The sequence below is a fragment of the Caloenas nicobarica genome, chromosome 7, assembly GCF_036013445.1.
Source record: "Caloenas nicobarica isolate bCalNic1 chromosome 7, bCalNic1.hap1, whole genome shotgun sequence".
Classification (NCBI taxonomy): domain Eukaryota; kingdom Metazoa; phylum Chordata; class Aves; order Columbiformes; family Columbidae; genus Caloenas; species Caloenas nicobarica.
Window position 1 is genome coordinate 37,050,647 of NC_088251.1, and position 27,568 is coordinate 37,078,214.

General features: G+C 46.9%; 1 protein-coding gene across 1 annotated transcript; it reads left to right on the forward strand.

Annotated features, from left to right (window-relative positions):
• Positions 1 to 6,112: 6,112 nt before the first annotated feature.
• Positions 6,113 to 27,448, forward strand: LOC135991189 (putative neutral ceramidase C). Its single transcript, XM_065639508.1, has 21 exons — positions 6,113 to 6,294; positions 8,053 to 8,117; positions 8,285 to 8,364; positions 8,772 to 8,921; positions 9,746 to 9,922; positions 10,321 to 10,448; positions 11,022 to 11,099; positions 11,936 to 12,056; positions 13,428 to 13,553; positions 14,331 to 14,417; positions 15,978 to 16,082; positions 16,214 to 16,295; positions 16,689 to 16,804; positions 19,062 to 19,156; positions 19,820 to 19,859; positions 20,632 to 20,727; positions 21,561 to 21,656; positions 22,069 to 22,218; positions 22,918 to 22,977; positions 23,888 to 23,976; positions 27,259 to 27,448. Exons 1-21 carry the CDS (start codon positions 6,113 to 6,115, stop codon positions 27,446 to 27,448), a joined length of 2,313 nt encoding a protein of 770 aa, XP_065495580.1.
• Positions 27,449 to 27,568: the final 120 nt, after the last annotated feature.

A 27,568-nucleotide genomic window follows, 5' to 3' on the forward strand; every position in this document is an offset into this window, starting at 1 on the left:
TTGCCTGCGGCTGCAGCACACATCAATCACCGCACAGCGTTATCGTAACTGCTGATCTTGGTTTTCCCTGGGAGAGGGGCGTGCTGCCAGGCAAGTTATTTGAGCAAGCCTTTGTTTTGGGTTCGTTTTGGTTCATCTCAGCTTCTCGCAGGTGGAACAGGTCTGGCAGGACGGGTCTGAGCTGCGAGTCTGAGCGCGGAACAGGGATCTGTGTTGGCTGCCCGGCAGCGCGGTTTTGGCTCGGGCAGCTCTGCCGGGTGGGCGAGCCTGGGCTCTCCCTCCAAGGTGATTTTTCTTAATTTTCCACTCAATATTTTGGAGGCTTAGAGGGAAAGGAGCTCAGGACATTATCTATTCCTTTGCACCGATGCAGCTCTGTACCTTCCAGCAGTGAGAGATACTCCGGTTTATTATTTTTAGCCCTTCCGTGTCCTTCCATGCATCGCTGGCATTTTGACAGAGTGATCAAAACATTCCTTCCCGTTTCATCTCGCCGCAAGATTTTTGTTGTCCTTGTTAAATCCACAATTACCCTTTTGGCAGAGATTTTGATACTTGCTCCGGTGCCCTCCTTGTCGTTCGGTTTGTGCTGCTGTTTGGAGAAATTAAAATGTGGCGCTTTCCCACATTTCTACACACTTTTCATCCCATGGAAGGGACGACCTGCCCGTGCTGTGTCACGCAACCTCTTCATGACGTTGTTCTGGATTTTAGCTCGTGGGAAACCTCAGCTGGGCTGGAGGGACAGCAAGGAGGATGCTTCAGGTTTGAAAGCAGCAGTATTTCTTACGAGACAGGGAAAACCTGTTTGGCCTTTTGCTACTGCTTCGAATGATTGATAGCAAAATCTTTTCCATTTGTGGTAAAGCTTTAACCCGTTTGCATTTCATTTTTGGATAGATTTAAAGCACATGATCTGGGGAATTTTGGAGTGTTCCCATGTCTGAACATCAATTGGGTATTAGACAGCAGCAAAAAATCGCCAGGACGCGGTTGTCCAGCAGAGCAGGAGGGTCCTTGCTCATACCGCATCCCAGGACAACATTTTGATACTGTTTGGTGGATGTCCCTTCGGTTCAGCTGTCACTCAGTGGTACCGCTCTGCGCGCGGCTTCTGAGTTCAGAAACCACAGTGGCTCCAGTTCCGCTACCTTTGCAAAAGCCCTTCGCTCCGTCCAACCTGCCCTTCCTAAACCTCCCGTGCGTGCTCCCAGACGTGTTTTCCAGCAGGAAAGTCACCGTTTACCACCACACATGGGTCTGACCCCGCTCCCGGGAGCAGCTCTCAGCTGTGCCAAGGACCCAGGGCATTTCCATGACACAACGGTCTGTCTCCCAGTAAGTTGCCAGTACCCAAATACCGTGTCCTGGAAAATATCTTCACCCCCGCAAGCAGCGATTTGCATGTGTGCAAGGACGGGTGCCGGAGGGACACGGGGTAGCCCGGTGCTGGGACTGCAGCAGGTTTTTGTTGTGCAGCTCCTTATGGGCCTCCTCTTCTGGTGGCCAGTCTCTTTGGCATCATCTTTGTCCTCCTCTTGCTTCCCCATTGCAGCTTTTGGTTTCACCCGCACCCTCCTGAGCTTAAGTGGTGTATTTAGAGCTGGCTTTAGCCATGCTTCCTTGTGTCGCTCAAGCCCAAGCTCAGGCAGCTCCTGCGAGCTAGCGGGAGGCACGTCCACAGCCAAGCTCCCGTTGAACCCAACGGGACAAGCTCTCCCAGCTCGGGGGTGGCAGATTTGACTTAACCAGAAGATCTAGATGTTTCTGAAGTGATCGAAGGCAGCTGAAGGAGTGGCAACTTTTTCACCGTGCTCAAGCTTTCCAAAGAAATACTTGAGGAGCTTTAACCCCACCTCAGATCTTGGTGAAACACCTGAATCGCCGCATTGGCCTCCGGAGGCAGAAGATTCTCCAGAAGGAAATCACTGTATGTCCCAGGTGTTGGGCAACCAACCAGAGACCTCAAGAGAGATCTCGTGCTGCCGCTTGGTGCTTCTGGGTCAGCCCGTGAGCCAGCCTGGCCATGGGGCTGTACTCAAGCATGGCCATCGTGTCCAGGACTCCAGCCCTTCACCCAACGGAGCCATCTGCTGCTGCTTGGAGCAGGCGTGGGAGTGTTTTGACCAGGAAAGGTGGGGAAGAAAATCCACGCGGTGCTGCTTGGATCACCCCCTGGTGCGTCCTTGCCAAAGCCTGAGCAGCTTTTTGCTGACAGCTCTGTGCAGAAACGTTATCTCCTGCCCTCGGAATCCTCGTGAGTCCATGTAAAAAGGACTTTGGCCACTCTTTATTAAATAAACAACATTATCTAAGAGGCCTCATAATTGCTTTTCCCTCCTGACATCCAGGATCCCAGGCTTTGGTGAACCCCTTGGGTCTGTATAAGCAATATACCCATGTTGAGATGGTGGTTGTTCCAATTTTCTGCTCAGGAACTGCCCGTGGCTTAGCAAACAGGCTTGAATCAAGGTTTCCATCCAAGTGACAAGGCTGGGACATGCCTGATCTCGCCGGAGAATTGCTCACCGCTTTGGGGTATTTGCAGTGGCTTCCCAGGAAAGAAAAGGTTTGCATCCCCAGAAAATGCAGGGTTGATGCAGCTGGTTCCAGTGGCTGCAGAAATCCAGCCAGACTCACTGTGTTTGTAGATGGTGGCACAAAATATCCCAGCGAGATAAAGAAAACCCTGGGCAATGCAGTGCTTCATTTTTTTTGTTGTTTTTTGTGTGTTTGTTTGTTTGGGTTTTTTTTGTTTTTTTTTTTTTTAAGGGAACATCAAGACTCTTCATTACTCATCCACCCTTTTGATATTCCCCGGAGCAGAGGCAAACAAAAATTCAGCCAGATCACATAGCGGATCTGTCCTTTTCCCAGCTCTGCATATGCAGTGACTTATTCCAGCCCGTTGGTCTCTTCTGGACTCCTTTTTTTTTTTTTTTTTTTTTAAATGAGTTTAATTAACAGAAAGGCAGCAGAATTGGTGTGAATCTCCAGGAGGGCCTTTTGAAGGCGTTCGAGAACGCCACGGCTTGTCCAGCAGACGAAGGCGTGCGAGGCAGCTGCGTTTTGCAAGCACAAAGCAGCGGGCGCTGGACTTGCTGGTAAAAAATGAAGTTTCGATTGAAATGCCAGCGAGCGTGTGTGTTGGCTTTGGGCCGTTCGTGCTGAGATGTCTCTGATCTGTCACCCAACACCCAGTCGGGCATGGGAAAATGGGACGGTCGTGTTGCTGTCCGGGTGACGATGAGCCACATCAGAAAAGCAGAGATCCTCTGGAGGAGGATTTTGTAATTCTGCCTTGGTGGAGGCAGTTGTTCCTTTAATCCTCGCCACTTGAATCATTAATTTTATTTCCTGTTTTAACAGATGAAGCTGCTTCTCCTGGTTTGGCTTGGGTAGGACGCGGCAAACACAGCCTGATTCCTGGTGGGGACAGATTCCACTCTGAGCCCCAGACAAGAGTGGGTATTAAAGCTGGAACAAATCACGCCGTGAGACCACGTGAAGACCGTGAAAATGAGAGGGAGGAGGGAAAACACCCGGATTTTAGGCTTTTTGCCTTGCTTGGAGCAATATTGAAGCACCACTGGTGGAGCGTTACGTCCTTCCCCTTGGAAAGCCTGTGACACGATAAATTCAGGGTTAAAATGAGGATTGAGAGAAAAAGAAGGAAAGCAGAGAGGAATAAGTATTCTGTTTATTTAGTCTCTTCTGTGACCTGCTTAAATTTGAGTTTTCTGTGGGAGGGACCTTTCCTCCGTGTCTCCGGTGGTTTTCCCCATCGCTTTTCCCGCACGCCGACATTGGAAGAGCAGGATGGAGGGATTCCGTTTCAGAGAGCTCGCAGAGAGGACCGTGGTCTCCTGTGCATTTATAAAGAGCTTCGTTTTCTATGGCCCCAGCTCTGATGGCTTGCACAAAGCCAGCTCTCCGAAAGACCAGGAAATGCTGGCTTTGTGCAGGCTGGCTTTAAAGCAAAATGTGGCTGCTGGAGGAAAGGGTCAGTGCTCTGGAATGGTCCGGTCTTGCTCCCGAGGGGTGAGAAACTAGAAGATGAGGAGCAGAAAGGGAAGCGAATGCTTCATTGGTTTACATTTTAAAGCAAATTTGCCTTTATTTATTTATTTTTTTCCCCCTGAAGGATCACGTCTGAAGGCGGTTTGAATACGCTTTCTTCATAATTTTGAAGCACAACCTTCACTGCATAAGGAAACGCACAGACTTTTTAGCAGCGCCTGTCACGATAGGACAAGGGGTGATGGTTTTAAACTGAAGGAGGGGAGATTCAGGTCAGAAATGAGGAATAAAATCATTGTCCCTGAGAGCCTGGCCCAGGCTGGCCAGAGAGGTGGTGGATGAACCATCCCTGGAGACATCCCAGGCCAGGCTGGACGGGGCTCTGAGCAACCTGAGCTGGTGCAGATGTCCCTGCTCATGGCAGGGGGGGCACTGGATGAGCTTTGAAGGTCCCTTCCCACCCAAGCTTCAGTATTGCAACAAGGAGATAACATATCAGTAAATCCCGCTTCTCCCCACCAGCCAGTCCGAAAACTGCTGAGTTAAGAGGTGATGTTGAACGTGACCTTGGAGCGATGACTCAGGCTTCACGAGGTCGGTGTGAGCCAGAATATTAACCCCTGGGTTAGGGTGCATGGGAGACACGGCGATGAAAGAGGAAAACTGAACCTCCTGAGACGTTTGCTGGTTGGAAGCTGAAAATGTGGGAGGTGGTCCCAGCCTTAAATTCGCACCGAAATGCAGGGGTGCTTAGAATGCACTTAAAATGCAATCCTGTATTCCAGTTCTTTTTCTAGTAGAGTCTGGAAACCCTGGGGACTGATCTTCCTTGAGGATTAGGAGTCACGGCCAGACGGGAAGCAGCAGCCGTCCCACAGGCTGGTCAAGCTGGGATGAAGCGAAGAGGAGGGGAAAAAGTCCCATTCCCAAATTCCTCATGCACCGGAGCCATCAGTGCAATCCTGGAAAGGTTATTTTACAGAGGTAGGTGACATTTGTGACTCAAAATAAACACGCTAGGAAAAAAAAAAAAAACCAACAACAAAACAAACCTACCTCTTTGTGCAGTAAGAATTATTGATTGGTTTCTTCTTATCTTGCGCAGCGCTTGACTCACAGGTCTATAACAGTGATAATTTTCCAGCTGAACTTTTCATCCTGGAACAGGTCTCAAGCTGGGAGACGTTCCCTTTAGACGCCGGGACACACGAGGGATCTCAGGTAAGTTTGCACGGGGTTTCGCTGGGGTTTCATAGGACTAGCGTTTGCTTCTTTTAGTATTACTTTGGCAGGTGAATCAGCTGGAGAAAGAAAACTCTAACTGCATATCGTGCAGAGGTGTTCAAGACTGGTGCTGTGATATCGATTATCTGGACGGGTCGCTGTGCCCTGTGACTGGCTGCCAATGCCACACCTGGGCGGGGGGAAAAAAAAATAAAGAAGGAAGGAAACCTGCAGAATTAGGTTTGTTGCCGCTAGAAAATTTTCCAGGTGAAATTCAGCAATGACCATGACCGCTGTATCTTACCATGGCAAAAGAAGCTGATAAGAAAGGTCACCTATAAGAAGACTGGGTGATCGCTTAGCTCTTTAGTGGTGTTGTTTCTCACTGCAACCTTTCCAAGACCATAAATTCTCCCTTCAGCAGTTATTTTTCCTAAATTGACCTTTATTATGGTGGCAATATTGTTTTCTGATGTGCTCTGAGCATGCGAGCAGCAGAAAAGATGCTGTGGCCTGAAGCTTCACAGCTCCTCCGGCTGCTCAGTGAACACAGATGCGGTGGAAGATTGCGAGGTGTCCTGGGAAATGTGGGATCACTAATTTGGCCGCTCACCCCGTCCTGTCGAGCCTCATGACGGGGAGTGGTGACTGCTGGCAGGAGATGTATTTTCGCTGTCTTGAGCAGGTTGAAAGATAAATCTCCACTTCCCATCTTCACGGCTGCCCCTGCCAGCTCCGACACCAGGATGGGGGACACAAACCATCACCAGCTCTTCGATGGGTTGCACTGGGTGGGATGTGCCCAAAGTCGGGGTTGTCCCATCCGTCTTCCCCACAGGCTCCTTTGTGTTCCCGCAGCTTCCCCACCATGTGTGGGAAGAGGTCCAAGTGCTACTTCTCCCGCCTGGAGGTGATCCTCATCATCTGCCTGGCGCTGATGATAGCCGTGACCGTGGTGCTCCTCGTCCTCCACTTTCTCAGAGAGAACAGCAGGAAGCCGGGCTCCTCCACCACCACTGTCGTACCTTTCTCGAGTGTGTGTCCGCTGTGGTAATTAAATTAAAGGGGTGTGGGTAGAGGGTCACTGGGCTACTGCTGAGCTTCCATAACCAAGATGATCCGAGGCTGGAACAGCTCTGCTGGGAGGACAGGCTGAGAGAGTTGGGGTGTTCATCCTGCAAAGAGAAGCTCTGGGGAGACCTTATTGCAGCCTTTCTGTACTTAAAAGGGGCCCATAAGAAAGATGGGGACAGACTTTTGAGCAGGACCTGTTGTGATAGGACAAGGGGTGATGGTTTTAAACTAAAGGAGGGAGATTCAGGTCAGAAATGAGGAAGGAATTGTTGACCCTGAGGGTGGTGAGAGCCTGGCCCAGGTTGGCCAGAGAGGTGGTGGATGCCCCATCCCTGGAGACATCCCAGGCCAGGCTGGACGGGGCTCTGAGCAACCTGAGCTGGTGCAGATGTCCCTGCTCATGGCAGGGGGGGCACTGGGGGAGCTTTGGAGGTCCCTTCCAACCCAAACTATTCTGTGATTTTGTGGTCTCCCCTGCGCGTGGTCCTCTCGCACAGCCACGGCGCGATGCTCTTGCTGGTCTCTGCAGTAGGACCGTGGTGGTCCAATCCAACACGAGCATCTCTCTGGGTGCGGGTGCGCAGCCTTGCGGCCAGTGTGCGGGCGGGCTGCAGGGATCCAGAAACCCTCCCTTCCCTCTCTCCTCCTGGTGGAAGGGGTCCCGAGGGCCCCCCGCTCCCGGCACCGCGCCACGGGGCTGCACAGCTGTTGCAATCCCATCTCAGCCCATTGATGCCCCCAGCCCTCTCACCAGCTGTGGAGCTGGTGGGTATAGGGAGCTGCCCAAAGTCAATTCTTAGTTCACTTCTAATGTACCCCATGCTTGTCCTCTAGAGAGATAAAATCTCATGGGGAAAGAAAACATTATGAAGCTTTTTGTATTCCCGTGTGACAGAAGCCCCTTCCCAGAGCTGCGTGTCTCCCCTGCCCTGGACAAGGCTTCTCCTGACATGTCGGCAATGGGACTTTCCGATTTCTAGATTTTGGTCTCAAATTGGATGTAGTTCACGCTTTCGTCGTGTTTTTAGGTTGCAGCATGTAAGAGTTCTGCACAAGCAGTTCCTCTCCGTGTCAGAGCTCTTAGGAGGAGGTGGAGGAACAGTAACTTTAATGGGTAGCCCTGTTCACTCGTGCCATTTTAAATGAGAGAAATGCCCCCTGGTCAGCCTGCAGCCGCTGTCTTTCACTTCTCCTCTGCTTTAAGTGACAGCCTAGGAAAGGTCAGTCTCAAAGACCAAGTGTCCCCTGCCTCAGGTGGCAGCAGCTGGCTGGGGAAGGCAGTGACAACACAGAAATATTTTCCCACGGCGTTATCTCAGCCTCCAGTGATTTGTGGTTCTGGGATTTCCTGATATGTAGATAGATGTATATAAATTTTTAAATGCAGTAGCCTGCAGTGGCATTTTTTCCATCAGCTTATCCAGGCACTTCGCCCATCCTGTAGAAGGACTTCTGTACCTTCATGACAGCAATCTCCTGCAGGAGTCCTTTTCCTCACCGCTTGCCTGGAGGTCGTTCCCCAGAGCTGCTTTTCCCTTCTTTGAGCTTCTGCTGGCTCTGCCATGACCCTCTGCTGAGACCCAGGGCACCAGCGCCGGACATGGGATGTGTTGGAGGCACCATGGCAACATATAGATACCCTCCTCTTTCTTCTCTAATCCTTTCCCGGTAGCTCCTGACATACTGTCCCATTTTTCTCGCTGCTGCTGAGCTGAATTTTTTGTGTGAAAACAGCTCTTACAGCCTCGGATCTGTTTCCTGCGTGGTAGTGGTGGGCCTGGAGAACTTAATCAGCGAAGGTGGGCTTGTTTCCCCCTCGCTGTGAATCACGACACGTTTTACACCGTCCAGTGACCCCATCTCGTGAGCTCCCTCTGTGGTTCCTCGTGCCTGGTCCACCCTTTACTGTCCCAAATGCCTCATCAGCATCGTGTGTCCACTAATCTACCATTAATTCTTATTATAGATTCCAGCAAAGCAACAGCAAACTACTTATTGGGCGTAGGTCGAGCTGACTGCACGGGACCTGTGGCAGAAATTCCTCTGGTAAGTTGGGGGAATTGAACACAGGGTTGGTAAAATACTAATTTTCATCACCTCTGGGTATTTTTTTGCAGGACTTCTGGTTTAGAGGATCTTTCTAGCCAAATGGTTGTCATTTTCAAAGCTTATGTGAAATTTCTTTGAGGCTTTGAGCAACCTGGTCTAGTGGAAGGTGTCCCTACTCATGACAGGGGGGTTGGAACTAGATGATCTTTAAGGTCCCTTCCGACACAAACCATTCTGATTCAATGATTCTTGCAATCACAGGGCAAGATAGTTGCAACTCTGAATGTTCATATGTTGAATGAGTCCTCTGACCCTCTGGCAAATTGACTTAGATGAACACAGGCAAATGAATACATCGCTTAATATTTTGCCTATGTAGGCTTGATGGGGCTCTTCCCTTCCAGATGGGATATGCCAACCCAGAGCAGGTGGGTGGTGGACTTCTCGCGCGCCTCTACAGTCGAGCCTTCATCATGGGAGACCTTGATGACTCCAAGCGAGTGGTGTTTGTCAGTGCTGACATAGGAATGGTGTCTCAGAGGTTGAGACTGGAGGTATGTGGCTGGAAATGAATGTTTGGCACAGTTTGGGTTGTTGCTGGTATTAGCATGAAGGTTGTAGTCATTGCTAAATAATATGGAGCACGGCAGCACATTGGCTGTTTGCTTTGGGATCTCCTTGCAGCATGATCTTGGAGAGACGTCATATCTCTGCTGGCGAAGCACTTTTGGTTCCTCAGCAAATGAGGGTGGACTTTGACTGTGCTTTTCTTAGTGGAAAAATTATCACTAATACATTCTAATCACAAATACATTATCATCGATTGGACCAGAGAAAACGGCCTCAAGTTGCACCAGGGGAGGTTGAGGTTGGATCTGGGGAACAATTCCTTCCCTAAAGGGCTGTCGGGCATTGGAACAGGCTGCCCAGGGCAGTGGTGGAGTCACCATCCCTGGAAGGGTTGGAGAGACGCGGAGATGAGGTTCTCAGGGACGTGAGGCAGTGCTGGGACTGGGTTATGGTTGGACTCGATGATCTTGAGGGTGTTTTCCAACCAAAATGATTCTATGATTCTATCATGGGGCCTGTGCAATGCTGGGTCTCCAGCACCACAGAGAAGGGAGATGCTGGAGACCTGGGGATGATCTAGGCTTCAGCGCAGGTTGGCCATAGACGTCTTCACTTACCAGACTTTGTTTTAAGGCTCTTGCCAAGTCAACAGCTATAACCTACTTGTGACAGCAGTACAGAAGTATCGGGCAGAAAGAGAAGAGCAAGGAGGAAGATGAATTGTTGGGTTTTTTGCAAGGGCTGATACAAATCTCCATAGCTTTTGGGCATGAAAAGGAGTTTTTTGGGACCACCTACTTCCTCTTAGGTGCTCAAGAATCTCAAGAGCAAGTACGGCGAGCTGTACCGACAGGACAACGTCATCCTCAGCGGCACCCACACACACTCAGGGCCCGGTGGCTACTTCCAGTACACCCTCTTCTGGATCACCAGCAAAGGGCTAATCAGACCGTCCCTCAACGCTATCGTGAATGGCATCGTAAAGGTCGGTGCCATCCAGTTTGTTGACATGAGAGCTCATTAATGCAGAAAAGGTGGGAGGAGGTATGTTTGGGACTAATGGAGCTCTTGCTGTGATGGTAGTACCTCCGAATGTTGCAGTCTTAAAACACATTTGGAGGTGGGTTTATGCTTACCAGATCAAAAAAAAGAAGCCTTGAAGAAGTCTTTCTTTAGAAAGAGACAGTTGTGAGTGGTTTCCATATATTATCATAATTTTCTAGAATTTTAGACTACTTAAGAAAAAATTACAAAAATTAAAAAAGCCCCCAAATTCCCAAGAAGTGATTGAGACAGGCAGGGAGGGAAGAGAAAGTTTTTCCAAATAATCTCACATATGCCTTACATGCATGGACTACTATTCCTTGCCTTCCTGCTTTTCAGAGCATTGATATAGCACATCAAAACATGAAGAGAGGAAGGCTTTTCATAAACAGAGGCACTGTAGAAAATAGCCAGATCAACCGAAGCCCTTTCTCCTATCTTGAGAACCCAGCATCTGAACGAAGCAGGTAAAAGCTCCTCAAGTGGGAAAGAAACAGAAGCCTGAAGTGGCCCCTTCGGTTGGGACCATGACCCAGCCATATTGCACCTGGTGTTTCTGCTCATTCATGGGATGGCTGAAAATGTGGAGCCAAGACCATGGCAGGATGACACTGTTGCCATCCTGGATGCTTGGGTGGTTGCATCCCAAAAAATTAGTTGCAAGCGTGGGCTTGAAAGTTGTGGTTTGTTGGTCAAGGATGTGGCCTTATGCTTCGTTTAAAAAAAGGGGAAAAAAAAGACTTTACCATTTGAGTCAGATGGCAGTGCCCATCCTTGGTGCATAAATTCGTATTTGGAGAGAGCTCCTCTCTCCATCCCCGGGAGAAGCAGCTCCTGGGGTCAGCACCAACCATAACTCTTCCCTTACCTTTGCAGCTATTTCCAGATGCTACTCTAAGGTCTCATTGTGCTCTGGTAAAATCTCTAATAACTTCTTCATTTCCCTGCTCAACCTACTGGAGATTTAAAATGTCTGAGCAATGCAGAACGTGACCGTGGCTCTGGTACTGATAGGATTTCCCCACTTTGTTTTCATCCAGATATTCATCCAACACAGACAAAGAAATGGTGATGCTGAAGATGGTAGATGAGAATGGACAGGAGCTAGGCCTTATCAGGTACTGACCACCCAAGTAATATGTTTTCCTGCAAATCCTCACATTTCCTGGCGTGACCCAAAGGCATCTGGGGAAGATGACCATAGCTGGTCTTCCCTTTAGGGCTGCAGAAAAACCCCCTTGTTGTGCCCCTCCAAGCAGATCCCTGCCCTGGCATCTCCAGGACCCTTTGGGCTTCTTTTCTCTTCGTTGTTTTCTTTAGCACCCCATGTTTCATGGGAAACATGCCATTCCCACAGGCAGCATTTATGATGCCCATCCTATCAACAGACGTGCGGGGCAGCGTTCAGCCGCACAAAGTTCAGAGCTCAAGGCCAGGCAAATGAAGTAGCATGCAGTAACAAAGCCGTAATTGCATTTTCCTCGTTTAGCAGTCGCAAGCGAGAGTCTGACTGCATTAAGAGGAAGAGGAAGGGTTTCCTTTTTGTAAGAATGAAAGTGTTCCAAAGTGGCTTGGTTTTGTTTTTGTTTGTTTGTTTGTTTGTTTGTTTTAACTTTGTTGACTCCTTGTTTATTTGAAGCAAGAAAAAAAAAAAAATCCCTCCAAAATATAATTCTCTGGGCTCAAAAAAGAGTCTGTTCAAGTCCTAAATTCCAAATTCTTGTGGCCTCAAGACCTGGACCATCACAGCCACGAGCCTGCCTGGTCAGGAAGGGAGAGGATGGGAATAGCTCTGCCCTTTTTAATCCACCCCTAGGTACCAACAGTCTGCGTTTTTATTCTCCCAAAGAGAATTCCCATAGGTCAGTTGAAAATACAGAGACTGAACAAGCGAATGACCAATATATAGATTGAACGATGCGTTTCCTCTGTGTGTCTTCTGACTCCTCCTCAGCTGGTTTGCCGTGCACCCGGTCAGCATGAACAACACAAACCACCTGGTGAACAGCGACAACGTGGGCTACGCATCCTACCTCTTCGAACAGGAGAAGAACAAGGGGATGCTGCCCGGAGAGGTGGGAGGGTTTTCGGACTGCTGAAAGTAATCGGGACGGTTGGTGCTTTCTGTGGGCGAGTTCTTTCAAACGGTGAAACAGGACGGCAGGGTAAAAACAGAAAAAGGAGGACAAAGATGAACGCTTTGATTTATTTACTTCCCCCTAGAGAAATCGCAAGGTGCACTCTTGACTTCCCAAACTAGCAATCAGTGGCATTTATTGAGATTGTAGGAATAAGCGCAATTTATTTTGATTCAGCTATTGGAAATACTAGGAAGGCGTGTGGGACACTCGATCCGAAGGAATCAACGTATTGCATCTGTGGTGTGGGATCACATCTGTGGTCAGCCTCACTTCTTTCTTATGGCTTTCAGCCTGTTCTGTCTTCTGATTTTGATTTATCCAGAAGATTTGCCATCCTCAGAGTGCAAACACAGTTCATTTAAAAAGCTTTATTTCCCCTGAAATATAAATATGGATGTGAATGCACTTCACAGATGCTTTGAGTCATGAGTTGGGTAAGAGGGTATTCTGTGTGTATCTCCACCTTCAAATAGTTTCCCAATTCCTGTTTTAATACTCTGGGCAGAGGAAGATGTGCAGTTCATACCAAAGATGGAAACGGAAGGAAGTCTTCCTAATTCCTGCTTGCAAATATTTCTTTTTATAGTGGATTATCTAAAAGCTTTTCACAAGACTTGAATCCAGTGCATAGTTACGGGTGCAAGTCGACATGCACGCAAAGCTAAGAAATATTTAGCTGTATGGTCGTCTGAGCTCATTGTGTCTAGCAGTCTTACAAAAAAATAGCTTAAGAGATGACAATATATCAAAATACGTAGTGTTGACGCATCCCATCTCTAAAAGAGGGGGGAAAAATGAAAGTGCCTATGAGAGCTGAATTCAGCTGACAGTGTGTGACCAGCGTTGCTTCTAATGAGTCCTGCTTGATGTTAGCTCCTGCGGTCAGATCAGTCATGGTGAAAACCTGGCAGAAAAAAAAGAAAAAATCCTGTGCAAGGTGCTGCAATGTTCCATTAACATCTGATCAGTAATGTGAGAAACTGGGCATGTGGGGGGAAGAGCTGCTGCTGAGATGGAAGAGGTAGATGAAGAAACACTGTCTGGATATCGAAGCAGTGTGAAGGTCACCCTGAAACGGCATTTGCATCGTGTGCATCCTGTTCTCCCTCGCTTTTCCTGTCCCCAACCCTTGGGATGCTCCTAAACGCCCATCCCAGTCCTCCCGGTCACTTCAGAAACATTGACCAGCATCACTCACTCACCGCCTGGCTGCAACGCCAGGTTGGACTGCAGGGAAAGCCACGGGTGATGTTAGCAATCACTGCGAGGCGCTAACGTCCACCGGACCGTGTCTGGTTTTGGCAGGGCTCTTTCGTTGCCGCCTTTGCATCCTCCAACCTGGGAGACGTGTCGCCCAACACCAAAGGCCCGTTCTGCGTCAACACGGGGGAGTCCTGCGATAACCCACAGAGCACCTGTCCCATGGGCGGGGTGAGTATGTCCTAGAATCACAGATTCATTTTGGTTGGAAAACACCCTCAAGATCATCAGGTCCAACCATAACCCACTGCCCCATGTCCCTGAGAACCTCATCTCCGTCTGTCCAGCCCCTCCAGGGATGGTGACTCCAGCACTGCCCTGGGCAGCCTGTTCCAATGCCCCACAGCCCTTTGGGGAAGAAATTGTTCCCCAGATCCAACCTCAACCTCCCCTGGCGCAACTTGAGGCCGTTTCCTCTGGTCCTGGCGCTTGTTCCTGGGGAGCAGAGCCCGACCCCCCCTGGCTCCAAGCTCCTTTCAGGCAGTTCAGAGATCAGAAGGTCTCCCCTCAGCTCCTGTTCTCCAGCTGAACCCCCCAGGTCCCTCAGCCGCTCCCATCACACTTGTGCTCCACCTCATTTTACCTCATACACACCAACTTCTGATAAGGAGAAAACTTGGGGTGGAGCAGCAAATACAGAGCCACATGGTGGAACATTGTGCATGAAGACGACATAAAAAATAAAAATCACCTCTTTTGGGGCTATTCTGGATACCTCTTTCAGAATCTTACTGTGTCCTGTCCTCATACACCCTGTTTTCTGTTTATTCAGCCCAAACTTAAGTTTGCTATGCTGCAAAGGTTTAGTGTAGTAACTCGGTGCCCAAATTTGAGATGGCTGGCAAGAGACTATTAGTTCCCACAGTACAACAATCACTTGGGAACCTTGTAGTGCCATATGTTCTCCATATTAACTGATCACTCCCATTTAAATGAATTTCTTAACAGGCAACGATGTGCATGGCCATGGGTCCCGGTAATGACATGCTTGACAGTACAAGAATTATAGGGCAAAATATCTACTCAAAAGCAAGGGTAAGTGATACTTCGCTTTTTTGGATGCTGTTATTACAGGAATGCATGTTCGTTTAAGCAACTTTCTTGCACCTGTTTTTGTGAATGTAGACTTAGATTACTCTGAAGTCCATATCTATATGCTGAAGAAAAAGTGATTATTCAGAAAGCACACGATTTTATTTAGATACATCATTGTAGGGTTGCAATTCGAAAATGTTGGTTTGGGCTTTTAATGGCATATTGGTATCTAATGCGGATGTTGCCCCTTATAATGTCCCCCTCCCTCCCACGCCCACACCTCAGAGGTGTCATGCCAGGAAAAATTGCTTGTGTTGGAGAATCCTAGAAGGGCTCAGAGACACCACCACATACCAGTTGTTGACCAGCTTTGGCATCACACTCCCAAACTAACGCAAATGGGACTTAAAATGTGCCAGCTTAAACATCTGCAAAAGATACTCATGTTGCTTGACTTCACATTTGCTCAGTTGATATCCTCCATCCCCCTGATAACATCTATGTCTTGGCTCAAAAGTCACCTGAATTTACCGGTTCCCCTTCTGTGACTTCATGGAATGTGAGAGTAGTCAGTACGAGGACATTTTTTGGCGCTGTTTCAGGGACAGCAGCTTGTAGGAACTGGAAAGAGTCCAGCAGAGGAGTTACACGCGTAAGGCTTGATAGCGGCAGTCCCCTTTTCATCACCATTTCAGATCCTTGCCCTGAACTCACTCCAGGCTTATGGTGACTTGCAAGTGAAAGATTGTCCCAGTCAGTGTCCCAGCATCTGTATCAAGTGGCGATGCTGTCGTTTTTGTTGGTTTTAATGCTGCAGACTCTTGGCCTTCAAAGGCTGTGTCCTCTGCTCATTCCCACGCTCTAACTTGTGGCCACACTTTCTATGTACCAATTTGAGGCATGTGTGCCACCAAACCATTTCCTGATGGGCTGAACAGCTAAGCTGTCAGCTCTATAGTAAATGCATGGTAAAGTCCATGTGTTTCAAAGAAATGAACGCACCAAAGAGCATCTTTCTCATTTCTTCTGGTTGGTCTATGATGTGAGACACACCAAAAGGCTGCAACTAGGACAAAGAAGTTGCCATCCTTGTGGAACAGGCATGTGTTTCAGCTGCGGAAAGAAAGACACGTACAAAACTGCTGAGCACAGCATGTCCTCCCTGTGTCAGAATCGTAGAATCATCAGGTTGACCCTCAAGATCATGGAGTCCAACCCTGGCACTACCCCATGTCCTTGAGAACCTCATCTCTGTCTGTCCAACCCCTCCAGGGATGGTGACTCCAGCACTGCCCTGGGCAGCCTGTTCCAATGCCCGACAGCCCTTTGGGGAAGAAGTTACTTGAGACAGGTAGAGCTTGCAGGACTTGGAGCATGCAGGATGTAGAGATGTGTGACAAAAACAAAGGAGCTTGGGAAATACATTCTTGCTTTAACGCTTGGAGGAAACTACTGGGAGGTGTCAACGGAATGAAGAAATTATTCATATAGCTGAATCTCAGAAGAGCTGGGTTCCTGATTTCTTCTTCTTCAAGGATTTCAACCTTGTGTGTCCGTCAGGAGCTGTATGAAGAAGCTTCCCAAGAGGTCACAGGACCCCTCAGCTCAGCTCACCAGTGGGTCAACATGAGTGATGTCTCGGTGGAGCTCAATGCCACGCACACGGTAAGAGTGGGAGCTCCCAGGATGCAGGCGTAAGGAGAGAACAAATGTGTTCTCACAGCAGAACCTGGCATGCTGAGGGGAACTGGTTTTAAAATATCTTGGGTTTGGTTTTTTTTCTCCTTCTGATTAAGGTTAAAACATGTAAACCAGCTTTAGGATACAGCTTCGCTGCGGGGACCATCGATGGCGTGGGGGCTTTCAACTTCACACAAGGTAATTTAGGGAACAGATGCCAATACAGGTTTGTGCAAATAGGAAGGACATGGAGCATCCCCCAAACAGATCCAAACCCCCAGAATCATTTAAGAACATAAATGGCTGGTTGAACCACAGCCTCCAAGACATGCTTTTTAGGAGTGGGGAGAAGAAAGAGCTGGCTTTGGGGCAACCTTTCTCATTTGTTCTCATTAACCAAAGACTGCCAAGACACAGCTCAGCTGGGCTAAAGCTTGGCTTTTCAAACCACCCCAGAAAAGGGAGATAGCCAGAAACCACTGCGAAATATCCTACCCCAGACAAGCAGGGAGGGGGTAATAAATGAGTTTGCTGTCCAATAGCTGCTGGGGCAGCTGAAGGACAGCATTTAAAAGACGTTTCTCGCTCAAGGCTCAGTAGAAGGGGACCCGTTTTGGGATGAAATCCGGAACCAGCTGCTGGGAGAGCCATCCAGTGAAACAAAAGCCTGCCACAAACCCAAGCCAATCCTCTTTAGCACCGGAGAGGTAAGGATACACCACTGCGTGCCTGGGAAATGCAGAGGTTGCTGATCTGGTCTAGGTTTTGGTAGGGCACTACAGATGCTGTCTGAGCAAGCCCATATGGTGAAGAACAAGGAGGGAGAGATCTGCATGGGCTTGAAGACATGAAAATAGAAAGCAAGAATATGTGCTGTCATTAGTTTTCATCAGAATGAAAGAGATAGAAATTTTCGTCTTGCAGAGCATTGTTTCCATATGTCCCAAGGGGAGGGACCAGAGATGCTGCTCTCATTAGGGTCAAGAAACCCAGCTGAAGATCCACGCTGGCCCAATTCTCAGCCTGTGAAACAGCCCTGAGCAGGATGCACAAGGACATGCGTGAGGCCAGGGAAAGCCAACGGTGCATGGAGATCAGTGTTGCTTCCCAGCAGTCTCTGGCTTCAGGACATCCTCTCAGATCTTAATAGCTCTGGGTGGATTTTTGTTTTATTTTATTTATTTTTTTTTTTATTCCATCCTCCCTTTGGTTTCTTGCCTTAATCCACGAGAGGACCGTTCTTTTTGTCATGTGATAGGCTGGTCCATGCAAAATGAAGTAACTCATCATGGTGCCTTTTGGAAACTCTGGGGACTGTATGAACTCACCCATCTCCTCAGTGTTATCTTCAAAGGATTCTACCAGGTTTTGACTTCCTCTGGAAATGTCCTGTTGACTTCTCTGCTTTTCTGTCATGTTTATGCAAGTGTCCAATAGTTCTGTGAGCTACAGCGTTGGCTGATGCCAGACTTACTCATCCGTAGGTAGAATGACACCAGGCTTAGGCTGGCATACCCTGAAGTGGGTTCTCCAGCACATCCCTGCTCCCAGCAGGACCAACACTGCAGCTACAGGAGGTTCCTCAGGGCCGTGTCCAGAAGAACCAGGGCAGTCAGCAAGGATGGAGATGCCCCATTGCTTGGCCCCCCATCGCAGGGATGCCTCACTATCACAGGGAAGACCTATTCTTTAGGCCCAGCCTTTGCAGAGCTGCTGCCCTGTCGGTCCCAGCCCATCTCCATCCTCAAGGATGTTCTGTCCTGGGCAGGACTTGGTGTTTGTTCTTACTGAACTTTCCCAAAATCCAATTTACAACTTTAAAATAAACTTGACGGCCTGTTTTCTACCTGCTACACCTTTGGCGTTAAGGCAAATGCACTGTACTGGAGCAGGATTGTGCCCAAGGTCCTTTAGAGCACTTTTAGAGGGTGCCATCTAGATGAAACGAGCCATTGTTTTTCCTTTCATCTGTCTCTTTAAAAGCTTTCCTAGTGTCACTTTGTGTTCAATTAGCTCATCTCATCTCTCATAAATAGAGATCCCAGCGCAGAGCCTCTTCCCACCCCATCTCTTCCATCCAGGATGGTGCTACTGAGAGTAAATTACACTTTATTCTTATGACTTTATCACCTTCTGAGCATCCTTTTATGGATGCTCTGGCAGGCCTCCTGCTTCTGATGTTCTTCACTAGGTTTTGTCATTCATGTTTTGCCTCCAGTAAATTGCTCCTCAAAAACATTTTTGGCTTGCTAGAGTGGGATTTTGCATTTCATTTGCTGGAGCTACAACATCCTTGAGCTTGTGTTGATCTTAATTCCCTTTTAACAGGCTTCTTCATTTTTATGTAGCTTTTTTTTTTTTTTTTTTTAAGATGAAATGCTGCTGTAGTGTGTGTTTTGGCTGATGATTCCAGTTTGTTTTGTTTGATATGGTGATGATTCCAGTAGGGACTGGTCAGTTTGAAGTCAGGGGTAGGTCGAGGGTTCCCTGAGCATCACCCTCTGGGTGACTGAGAAACTCTCCCTCTGCATCACAGCTGATGGTACCTTTGCTCAGCTAATTAAGAGGTAACTCTCATTTCTAATTGCCATCAGGCTCTCTGATTTCACTCATTCTCTTTTGCTCACCTGGTCAAATGATCAAGCTTATTGACCTTAACAATGCCCTTTTCCCCATGGAGGTGAGGGGTTTCTAGGTGCTACCCTGACCTTAACGACTCACTTTGCTTTAAGCTACCCCTCTGGCAATACTTTTTTTTTTTCGGTCTTGCCCATAGTATTTGCATGTTCCTTATGTGTCTGTTATGGCCAGACAACTTGCTGTGCACGTGGAGGTAAAACACTTTCTCTACAAGGTAAATTAATTTCCCTGATTTACGACTGTAGGAATGAAAACGCTTCAGCTATCTTTTGCTACTATCCTACAACAATCACGCTCCCTTCTTTTTTTTTTTTTGCACGTCAGATGACTCGGCCTCACCCATGGCACCCTGACATCGTGGATGTTCAGATCGCTGCCATCGGATCACTGGCAATCCTCGCTGTTCCCGGAGAGTTCACGTACGTATTTCCTTGGTCTTGTTCTATGTATTGCAGCTGGCAGCATTTCATTCAAACTACTTGCAGTGCTTCTGCATGCACGTAGAAAGGCGACATAGGCTAAAAATTGTCCCAAATATATGACAGCTGTGCAGACACTACACATATATGTCCACTGCATGTACTTTCTTGTATACTGTCTTCTCTGCTTACCTGGGGTTTCCCTTTTTCTTCTCCGTTCTGTAAGTTAGCCATGGGAATGAGTGAGATGCAAACGATCTTCCCAAATAATTTTAACTGTTAGCTGCAAAATGCAGTTTCAATGAAAAGAAAGGAACTTGTTAACTTTGATTTTTTTTTTTTTTTTTTTCATGCGACAAACACCATCATGGTAAATTGCACTGACTGTTGATGACACAATGGTGAAAATCTGAATAGGGTAATGATTTATTTCTAGCAGCCTTTTTTCTACCGGTGCCTCCAGCCTCACCCTGGTTGTGATGATGTCTGTAAAATGCTTTGAGGTGTTTTGGTCGAGCTCATGGCAGAGAAGCCCTCAGGGTTGCTGAGCGGCGCTGCAAGTGCCATATGAATTTCTGGTGGTGTCTTGCATGTCCAACCAGAGATTCCTGCTCTAGCTCCCTGCATTTCTGGAGGTTGATGTTCTTCCCTTAACACCCCCAGGACCATGTCTGGACGCAGGCTCCGGGAAGCTGTCAAAAGAGTAAGTTGCTGAGAAAGACGTTTCTTGAGAGAGCGGTGTATCCAAAACTTCATGTTCCTTGATCCTTCTGGTTTTTGGTCCTTGTCTCCTCCCATCTGGGGTCATGGACCTCGCATCTCACAGGGTTTTCCTTCTCGTAAATGCTTCACACACAGTTTGCATGTGCTCCCTGACATGCCGGAGAAATGAATATCCTCCCCAAAAGAGGCAAACCCATGGGGTTCCAATCTATTAAGCCAACACAAGTTAATTCAACTGGGATCCAGGCAAAACAGATGCTGGCAGGAGTTTCGTCTCTGGGATGGAGAGGCTTAGCTCCTTAATTGCTACTAGAATTTTGACACACAAGAACAATTGGGAAAAAATGGCAAATGCATGTTTTCCGTTTTCCTGATTGATACATCCTATTCTCAGCTGCAGTCTGAGTCCCATCTTAATCTCAGCCACTGTCTCATAACTCACTGAGGCTGTCTCACGTAGTTATATCATCATTTTTTTTGGAGAATACAGGCCTCAGCTTAAAAAAAAAAAACCCTAAACGTATTGAATTTATTGGAGCATGAGGTAGTTTATCCTCTTTTTCCTATGGGAAGTGAATATGAGACGTTAATATAGGCAAATTACACTTGTAGGGTTGCATTCTTGAACATCCAGCCCCCTCCCCGCTGCAACTTAGTATTAGTATTAACCAGGACAGAATACAAATAATACTACTACTAATAAAATACATTAAGCAGTTGTTAGAAGACAAGTGATTTATTTCCTTTTTTAGGAGTTTGATTCCCATGGTACATCACAAATGGATGTCGTAATTGCAGGTCTGTGCAACGTCTACACTCATTATATTGCCACCTATGAAGAATACCAGGTAAACAATTACAATTGTGGATTGGACATGTTTAACTGAATTCAGATTTTTGCCATATGGGATGATAACTCATGTGAAATTATGCACATTTAGAGCACTTTTCCTTTGCCATGAAAAGCTGAAGAATCTATGGTAGAAATCATGAGACCCCCTTGTTTATTCTGGCCCAGATGACATGGTCCAAGGCCCAATGTGGTTTCTTGACCATAGCTAGGGAGTGCATATGGATGCTTTAATTTGGAAATGGTCAGACACACTGAAGGGAGCTCCTGCGAGTTCAGCTCTGGTTTAGTAACCTCCTGATGATTTGGATGAATGAGAAATTATCTTCATAAAGTGGCAAAATTGCCAGAAGAGAGATTTGGAGTGGTAGGGCCGTAAGGTGAACATGAATTGTAGTGGCATGTTGCTGGGGAGGAGATTACAATATAGCTTGCAAGACTCAGTTTTAAGGATCTTCCCAAGACATGGTAGATGTTGTGCTTTGAGGAAGGTGTAGAACATTGGGTGGACTCATGGGGTTCGGAAACCCTAAACTGGGAGGGAAGATTGGAAGAACTGAGGTTATCCAAAGAAAGTTGGAGAGGAGAAGACCTGCATCATAAGCCTTGAAAAGAGTGAAAGAGCTGTGATAATTGGAAGAGTGACAACCAGTCCTCTCTGTTTGTGATGGACTGGAGAAGGAAGAGTAACCTGAAACTGCAGCAGAAATACTTAAGTGAGCTGTTGGGCTGTCTTCCTTGCAGTAAGGGAGTAAATAAACCCCCGCAGGTACAGTGCTGATCTTGTCTTGGTCCTTCAAACCCTTCTTTTCCAAATTTCCCCTTTGCTAGGCTCAACGATACGAGGCTGCCTCGACTATTTATGGGCCGCACACCCTTTCTGCTTATATTCAACTGTACAGAGGACTCGCAAGAGCTATTGCTACGGTAATCAAAATTTTTTATATGCCACGTGATGCTAGAGACATTTAAACCCTGTAAATGGTGATGGCTATATTTGTTTGTCAGTGAGGTTGCATGATTGCTACCCTCATAAGAAACCGCTTTGAGACGTTCTCATATGGTATGAAAATAATTCCTGTAGTGGGGGGGTCTCATACCATTTGAGAAATTCTGGGGGATTTGGGTTCAAAGTTTAAAAAATAGATGCCTCCAGCCTTTCAGCATGGGCTGAAGTTGCCACTTTTTTACTAGGAGGAAAAAAAAATGTTCATTATCACTCTTGTTCTTAAAATCTATCTAAAAAAATATATATATAAAACCCACACATCATTGGTATGATTCATCACTGAGATATGTGTTATCTGTATGTGTGTATAAATGAGCACATCTTCCCCAGAATACAGTTCAGGATTTGCCACGTGGTCCAGAGCCGCCAGTTTTCAACATCAGTAACTTGACCTTGGTGCCTTCTCTCAACACCGATCGCGCGCCGGAGAATAAGACGTTTGGGGATGTGCTGCAAGAAGTGAGACAACAGTATCGAGTGGTGAGAGCTTCCAGGATTTGGTAAACCTCTTCGGGAATTTGTCTTTAAATTCTTATCCCTATTGCAAAAAAGGTCTGTGTTTTCTAAAGGGTCGTGGTGCTCTTCTTCCTCTTGTCACGGACAGAGAGTTTTCATGCCAATGTCATTTTGCTGAGTGCAATTAAAGTGAGTGAATGAAGGGGAAAATAAAAGCCCTTGATATTCAACATGTAGATTTCCTCTTCTGCTTCAACACGAAATAACAGCTGGTTACTTAATAGGCAAATATCATACAGTGATTTCTTTACAAGTCACATTTGATGCCTCTGGTATGGAATGTAAATCAAATAAAAATGTTAGAAATGGTTCATTTTTCATACTCAAAACTTAGATAAGGTGTTCAGAGCAAGGAGTTTAATCTCATTGCTGTTTCCAGTAGTAAGGTAGGAAGAAGACACAGAGGCACTCTTAAAAATCTCACCTGTTTCTCTCCCTCCGCTACACAGAAATCTTACATGTTAAGCACAGAATACCAGTTCACAGTATAAATTGCTTATTGCTATTGCAACAAGTGAAATTATAAATAATTAAAAACAACAAAAAAAACCTAAACCAAAACAAAACCCACAAAAACTCAACCAAACCACTAAAAAACTCATACAGCATCTTCATGTTTTCAATGTGCTCAGTCTTTAACATAAATCTCAATTCCCCCCACAGACAGAAGTTGCTGAAGTAACTTTTGTAGGTGCGAACCCCAGGAACTCTGCTGAGAACGCGGTAAATATGACACGACAATGCTGGAATTTGGGATCTTTGGGATTAGTGAATATTTAGTTGCTACCTCTGCCTGATGCATTTTAATCTTTGACATTCAGGTTTCAGAAGGAGCAAGATCCTGTGCTCCCAGCGCTTTTTTTTCTTTGGTGGGAGTTCAGAAGAAGATAGTTTCTCTCGTTAATATGTGCTTTGGAAATTCACACTACTAGAAGGCTTCTGGGGCAAAGCCCTTATTTTGGTCAGATAAGGACCATTCGTGATATCTTCATATGATGACAAAAGTTGAAGTCACTCATGTTGTGCATTAGGCCAGATGCTCTTTCTTAGATGGTATCTAATGCCATCCAGTCATAGCAAGTGTGGTCTCTAGTCTCCATCCTATCAGCCTGGTGTGTTATTTTCAGAAAACAAAGAAAATTAGAAAAGTACTTAATTCATCAATGATTTTTTTTACCCTGAGGGTGGCGAGAGCCTGGCCCAGGTTGCCCAGAGAGGTGGTGGATGAACCATCCCTGGAGACATCCCAGGCCAGGCTGGACGGGGCTCTGAGCAACCTGAGCTGGTGCAGATGCTCCTGCTCATGGCAGGAGTTGGACTGGATGGGCTTTGGAGGTCCCTCCAACCCAAACTATTCTATGATCCCATCACACATCTTGCATAGACATTGATAGCAAACACCTCACCTGTCCATTCTCTTTTTAATGATCACGTTCTTTGCTCATTCTCTGCATCACTTACTAGCCTAAGTTTTTGCTTTTGCAGTAAAATATAAGAATTTTTACTAGTAATTACCGCATTTGCCAGTAAAGCACACAGAAACTTAGTCCCTTCTCCAGTTCAAAGGGATACAGGAAAGTAGGGACATGTCTGTCCCGTCAGCATCTGGCTCACTCTGTTATTTTTATTCCAGACTGAACACAACTTCCTGACGGTGGAGAGATACACCAACACTTCGGAGAGCTGGCAGGTGGTACAGAACGATGCCTCCTGGGACACCAGGTGAGTGCCCTGACCAGATTTCACTGTTCTATAGACTCCATGGAGTAATTTGGATTTCCCCTAAAGGGCTTCATTTCAGAGCTCCCATCCACAAGTTGGCCTTGTCCCTGTAGATGATGCTCTCTGGGGACTGACTGGTCCATATTTGGGTGGCTAACGTGTCCAGAACACAACACTCCATCTTCTCCTTGGGTGTAACTTCTCCAATGAAGGCTTATGAGTTTGGGAAAGGTAGAAAGAAGAGCAAAAATTACAGAAAGATCATTGTCCAATTTGTTTGTAGCCTGTGTCCATCTATCTGCTGCATTGTGTTGATGAATAATAGAAAACCTAAGAGGTTCAGAGCAGTAGGGTTTTCATAGGGAAAAGCTGGCCAGATTTGCTGTGCATCATAAAGCAGAAACAGTCAATGATTTTTAAGAAGTTTGTAAAAAAGCAAAGTTCAGGTGAGAGATGTCAGTCTTAAGGAAAAATATTCACTACGCAGCAAAGCTGGTGTCACCTTTCAGAGCTACACCAGAAGTCAGTAGACGAAACAGGAATATCGAAGGCATCTTTTGCCAAACCACCTGTTTTCAAGTTAATCCTCTGAAAAAAACGAGACATTTTCCCACCTGCCTTCATGAGCTCTCTGTGAGAAACTGGACTCCAAAGAACGTCTGTCTTAGGATCTCCTGACCTTGCAGTGCAAACACGTAACGTCCGAGGTCAGAGAGGCAACATTCCCCAAAGCTTGGCTTCATCAGGAAAGTCTTCCTCTGGATTTATGATGAGCGTTTGGTCAGGTGTAATTACCTCTACCCAAGTGCAACTGGCTGCTCTCCATATCTGGTCACCAGGACTCCAGCTGACCTCCCAGGTCCACCCCAGGTCCACCAGACCTCCCAATGTGGGAGGCTTATCGCTACCTGCATTTCTAAGGGCTTGCCCTCCGTTTAACGTGTGCACTGTGTTACCTTGTCACTCCCATCGATGTCACCCTTTCCAGTCACGTTCCCTGCCTGGGTGAGGCAAACGCTGCCATTTTATCACCCTTAAATGTAGCCCTTCCTTCCCTCCTCTTCTAAACCCCCCCCAAATTTCTCAAAATCTTGGCCAGAAACACTGAAAACATAAAATGTCACTCAAGAAAATCAAGAACATATGAAAGTGCAAAACTTGAAGAATGCGCTGCCATGGTACTGAAAAATGAGAATATAGATGTTTTCCTTCCTGAGAAAGGACAGGTTTTGGATCCTGAAGGATGCTTAAATTCTTCTGCTGATAAGGATGAGGAGTTGATTGGCCTTTTCCCACCTAAAGGATTGGCCAGAAAGCAAATCAACACAGACAGTAATGCTTCCCTTTCTGGTGCCCCAGAAAAGTACCAAACACCACAAGAAAGGGGAAATGGTTTGGTTAAGATGGAAAAAGACTCACTTTTTACAATGTCAGTGTGTACACCTTGAAATTTCAATAATTAAGGTGATGGGGACAGGGAGCAATGAATGTTTTTACTAGATATTAGTGGAGTCAGACTGTGGTTTTTAGCAGAGGAAAAACTGATGCTTGATACCACTGAATGTGCTGATATTGCAATAGGAGAGCAGCACAAGGGAGCACACTATTTGTCAGCGTAGTGTTGCAAAGTGTTAAATAGCTCGTAGCTGCATTTGTGAAACACATATTTTTCAGGGATCAAGAGAGATGAAGGTTTACCGAAATGAGGAGCAGCTTTTGGGGAATGAGCTGTTATCCGTCCTTTGTCTTGCCATCACAGCAGGGACAAACTCAGTGCAGACTTGTCCTTTCGCTAGATGCTGTGTTTGCAGTCGAGAAGTGCTTGTCCCCATTTGGCATCTGCTGTGGGGGCAGTAATTAATTGCTTTTTGGGATTGTTTAGGACGAGGGGCTGAGCTACAGGCAGGAATTTGCCTGGCACTCCCTGTAGCAAACAGCCAACAGAGAGAAATCCAGACATAAATTTAGCTCACGGCTAAATCCCCGTGAGCTCATCTGTGAGAAGCCTCTTCCCTGGTGGGATCTGAGCTACGCTTGAGTTCCCGAATCCCAGGGCGGTGATGCTGGCTCACCAAGCCTGGACGACAGGGTGGGGAGGAGGCTGAGTGGTGGCACAGATCTATCACGGCAGCATTTTTAGGGCGCAGCATTACAGCCAGGCTCAGGCTGCCGGTCACCGGTCCAACCCAGCTCCCAACAGAGCCAACGTCACAGCTATAGCAGGTTTCTCGGGGCTGTGTCCAGGCAAATCAGCGTGGTGCCCAAGGATGGAGATCTCCCACCACTTCAGGCCTTGTGCTGTTACCCCGCTGTCATCTCCCAAGACAATGTTGTCTTCATCCTGAGACAAGCCAGTGCAAGCCACAGCCAAAACCTTGGACAAGAACAAGCAGGCAGATACATGGGCCCTGTGTCAGACTGTGGTCTCTGTTTAACCGACCAAATTTCCCCCGTCATTCACTGTTTTTCACCAGTCACGTCTGTAAATATTTATTTCAATCTTCTCAGTAGGACTGGTATGGGGAAACTTATTATCATCGCCAATAAATCAACTTACTTCGTTCATCTTCTTCCCCTAGTTAAAGCCCTGAAATGGGAGTGCAATCTCAGTAAACCTTGATAACTCCCCTGTCCAGCCCAGATACAATTAGGGGGATATCCAGCAGTGCCCCTCATTGGCAGGATAGGAAGAAGAGCAGGTTAATCTTCTTCATCTCCCCAAGAATGCTCTGTCATGGACGGCTGAAAAATCCCTTGCCCCAGATGAGATGTGCCTGGCTGTAGAGCTTCAAGGTTGAGCAGAAGAGGTTTTGCGCAAGGAGTCTGAAAAAAAATATGGGAGTTTGACATGGAAATGGCTGCCAGGCGCCCTGGGCTTGATTGTGATAGACTTCACTTGTGACCTTCAATAAATACTTATCCTCCTGCTTCAGCATTCCCCCTGCCCGGGGAAGACTATGCTGATGGATATCACTCAGAGGTAACGCTGTGTGGTGTTATGATATGGAGCTGGGAATGTAATAACATGTTAGTAGAAATATTCTTCATCTGCAAAAAGGACCGCTGACTTGTGTTTCCATGTTTCCAGATATTTTTTGGCCCTGCTGGGTTTTGGGTTGGCTTGTTGGAGAGCTTAAATATATGAGGAAAGGTTAAAAGAAGCTCTTAAAATATACTTAACCGGAGCGCATTCATCTCATTCCAGTTACTGAGCTCTTGGGATATTAAAACAAATGACAAGTGGATTTTCTTGCTGACTGCAGTTTTTGGGTTGTCTGCTAGGTTTTACTGGACCAAGGGAGTACTTGGCCAAAGCAACGTGACCATTGAGTGGCACATCCCTGGTGGCACAGAGCCGGGCGTCTACAGGATTCGGTACTTCGGGCACTACAAGAAAAAACTGACTCTCTATGCCGCTGTCTCTATTGCATTTGAAGGCACATCTTCAGCATTTGAAATTGTAGCTCTGTAGGTGATCTCGTTCATTAAAGGGATTGATTGTTTCAAGCAGTATATTTGACACCTGTGATGTTCGTAATACATATTTAGGAGGTTTTTTTGTGGCAAACATTACTCTGTACATCGTTGCCGC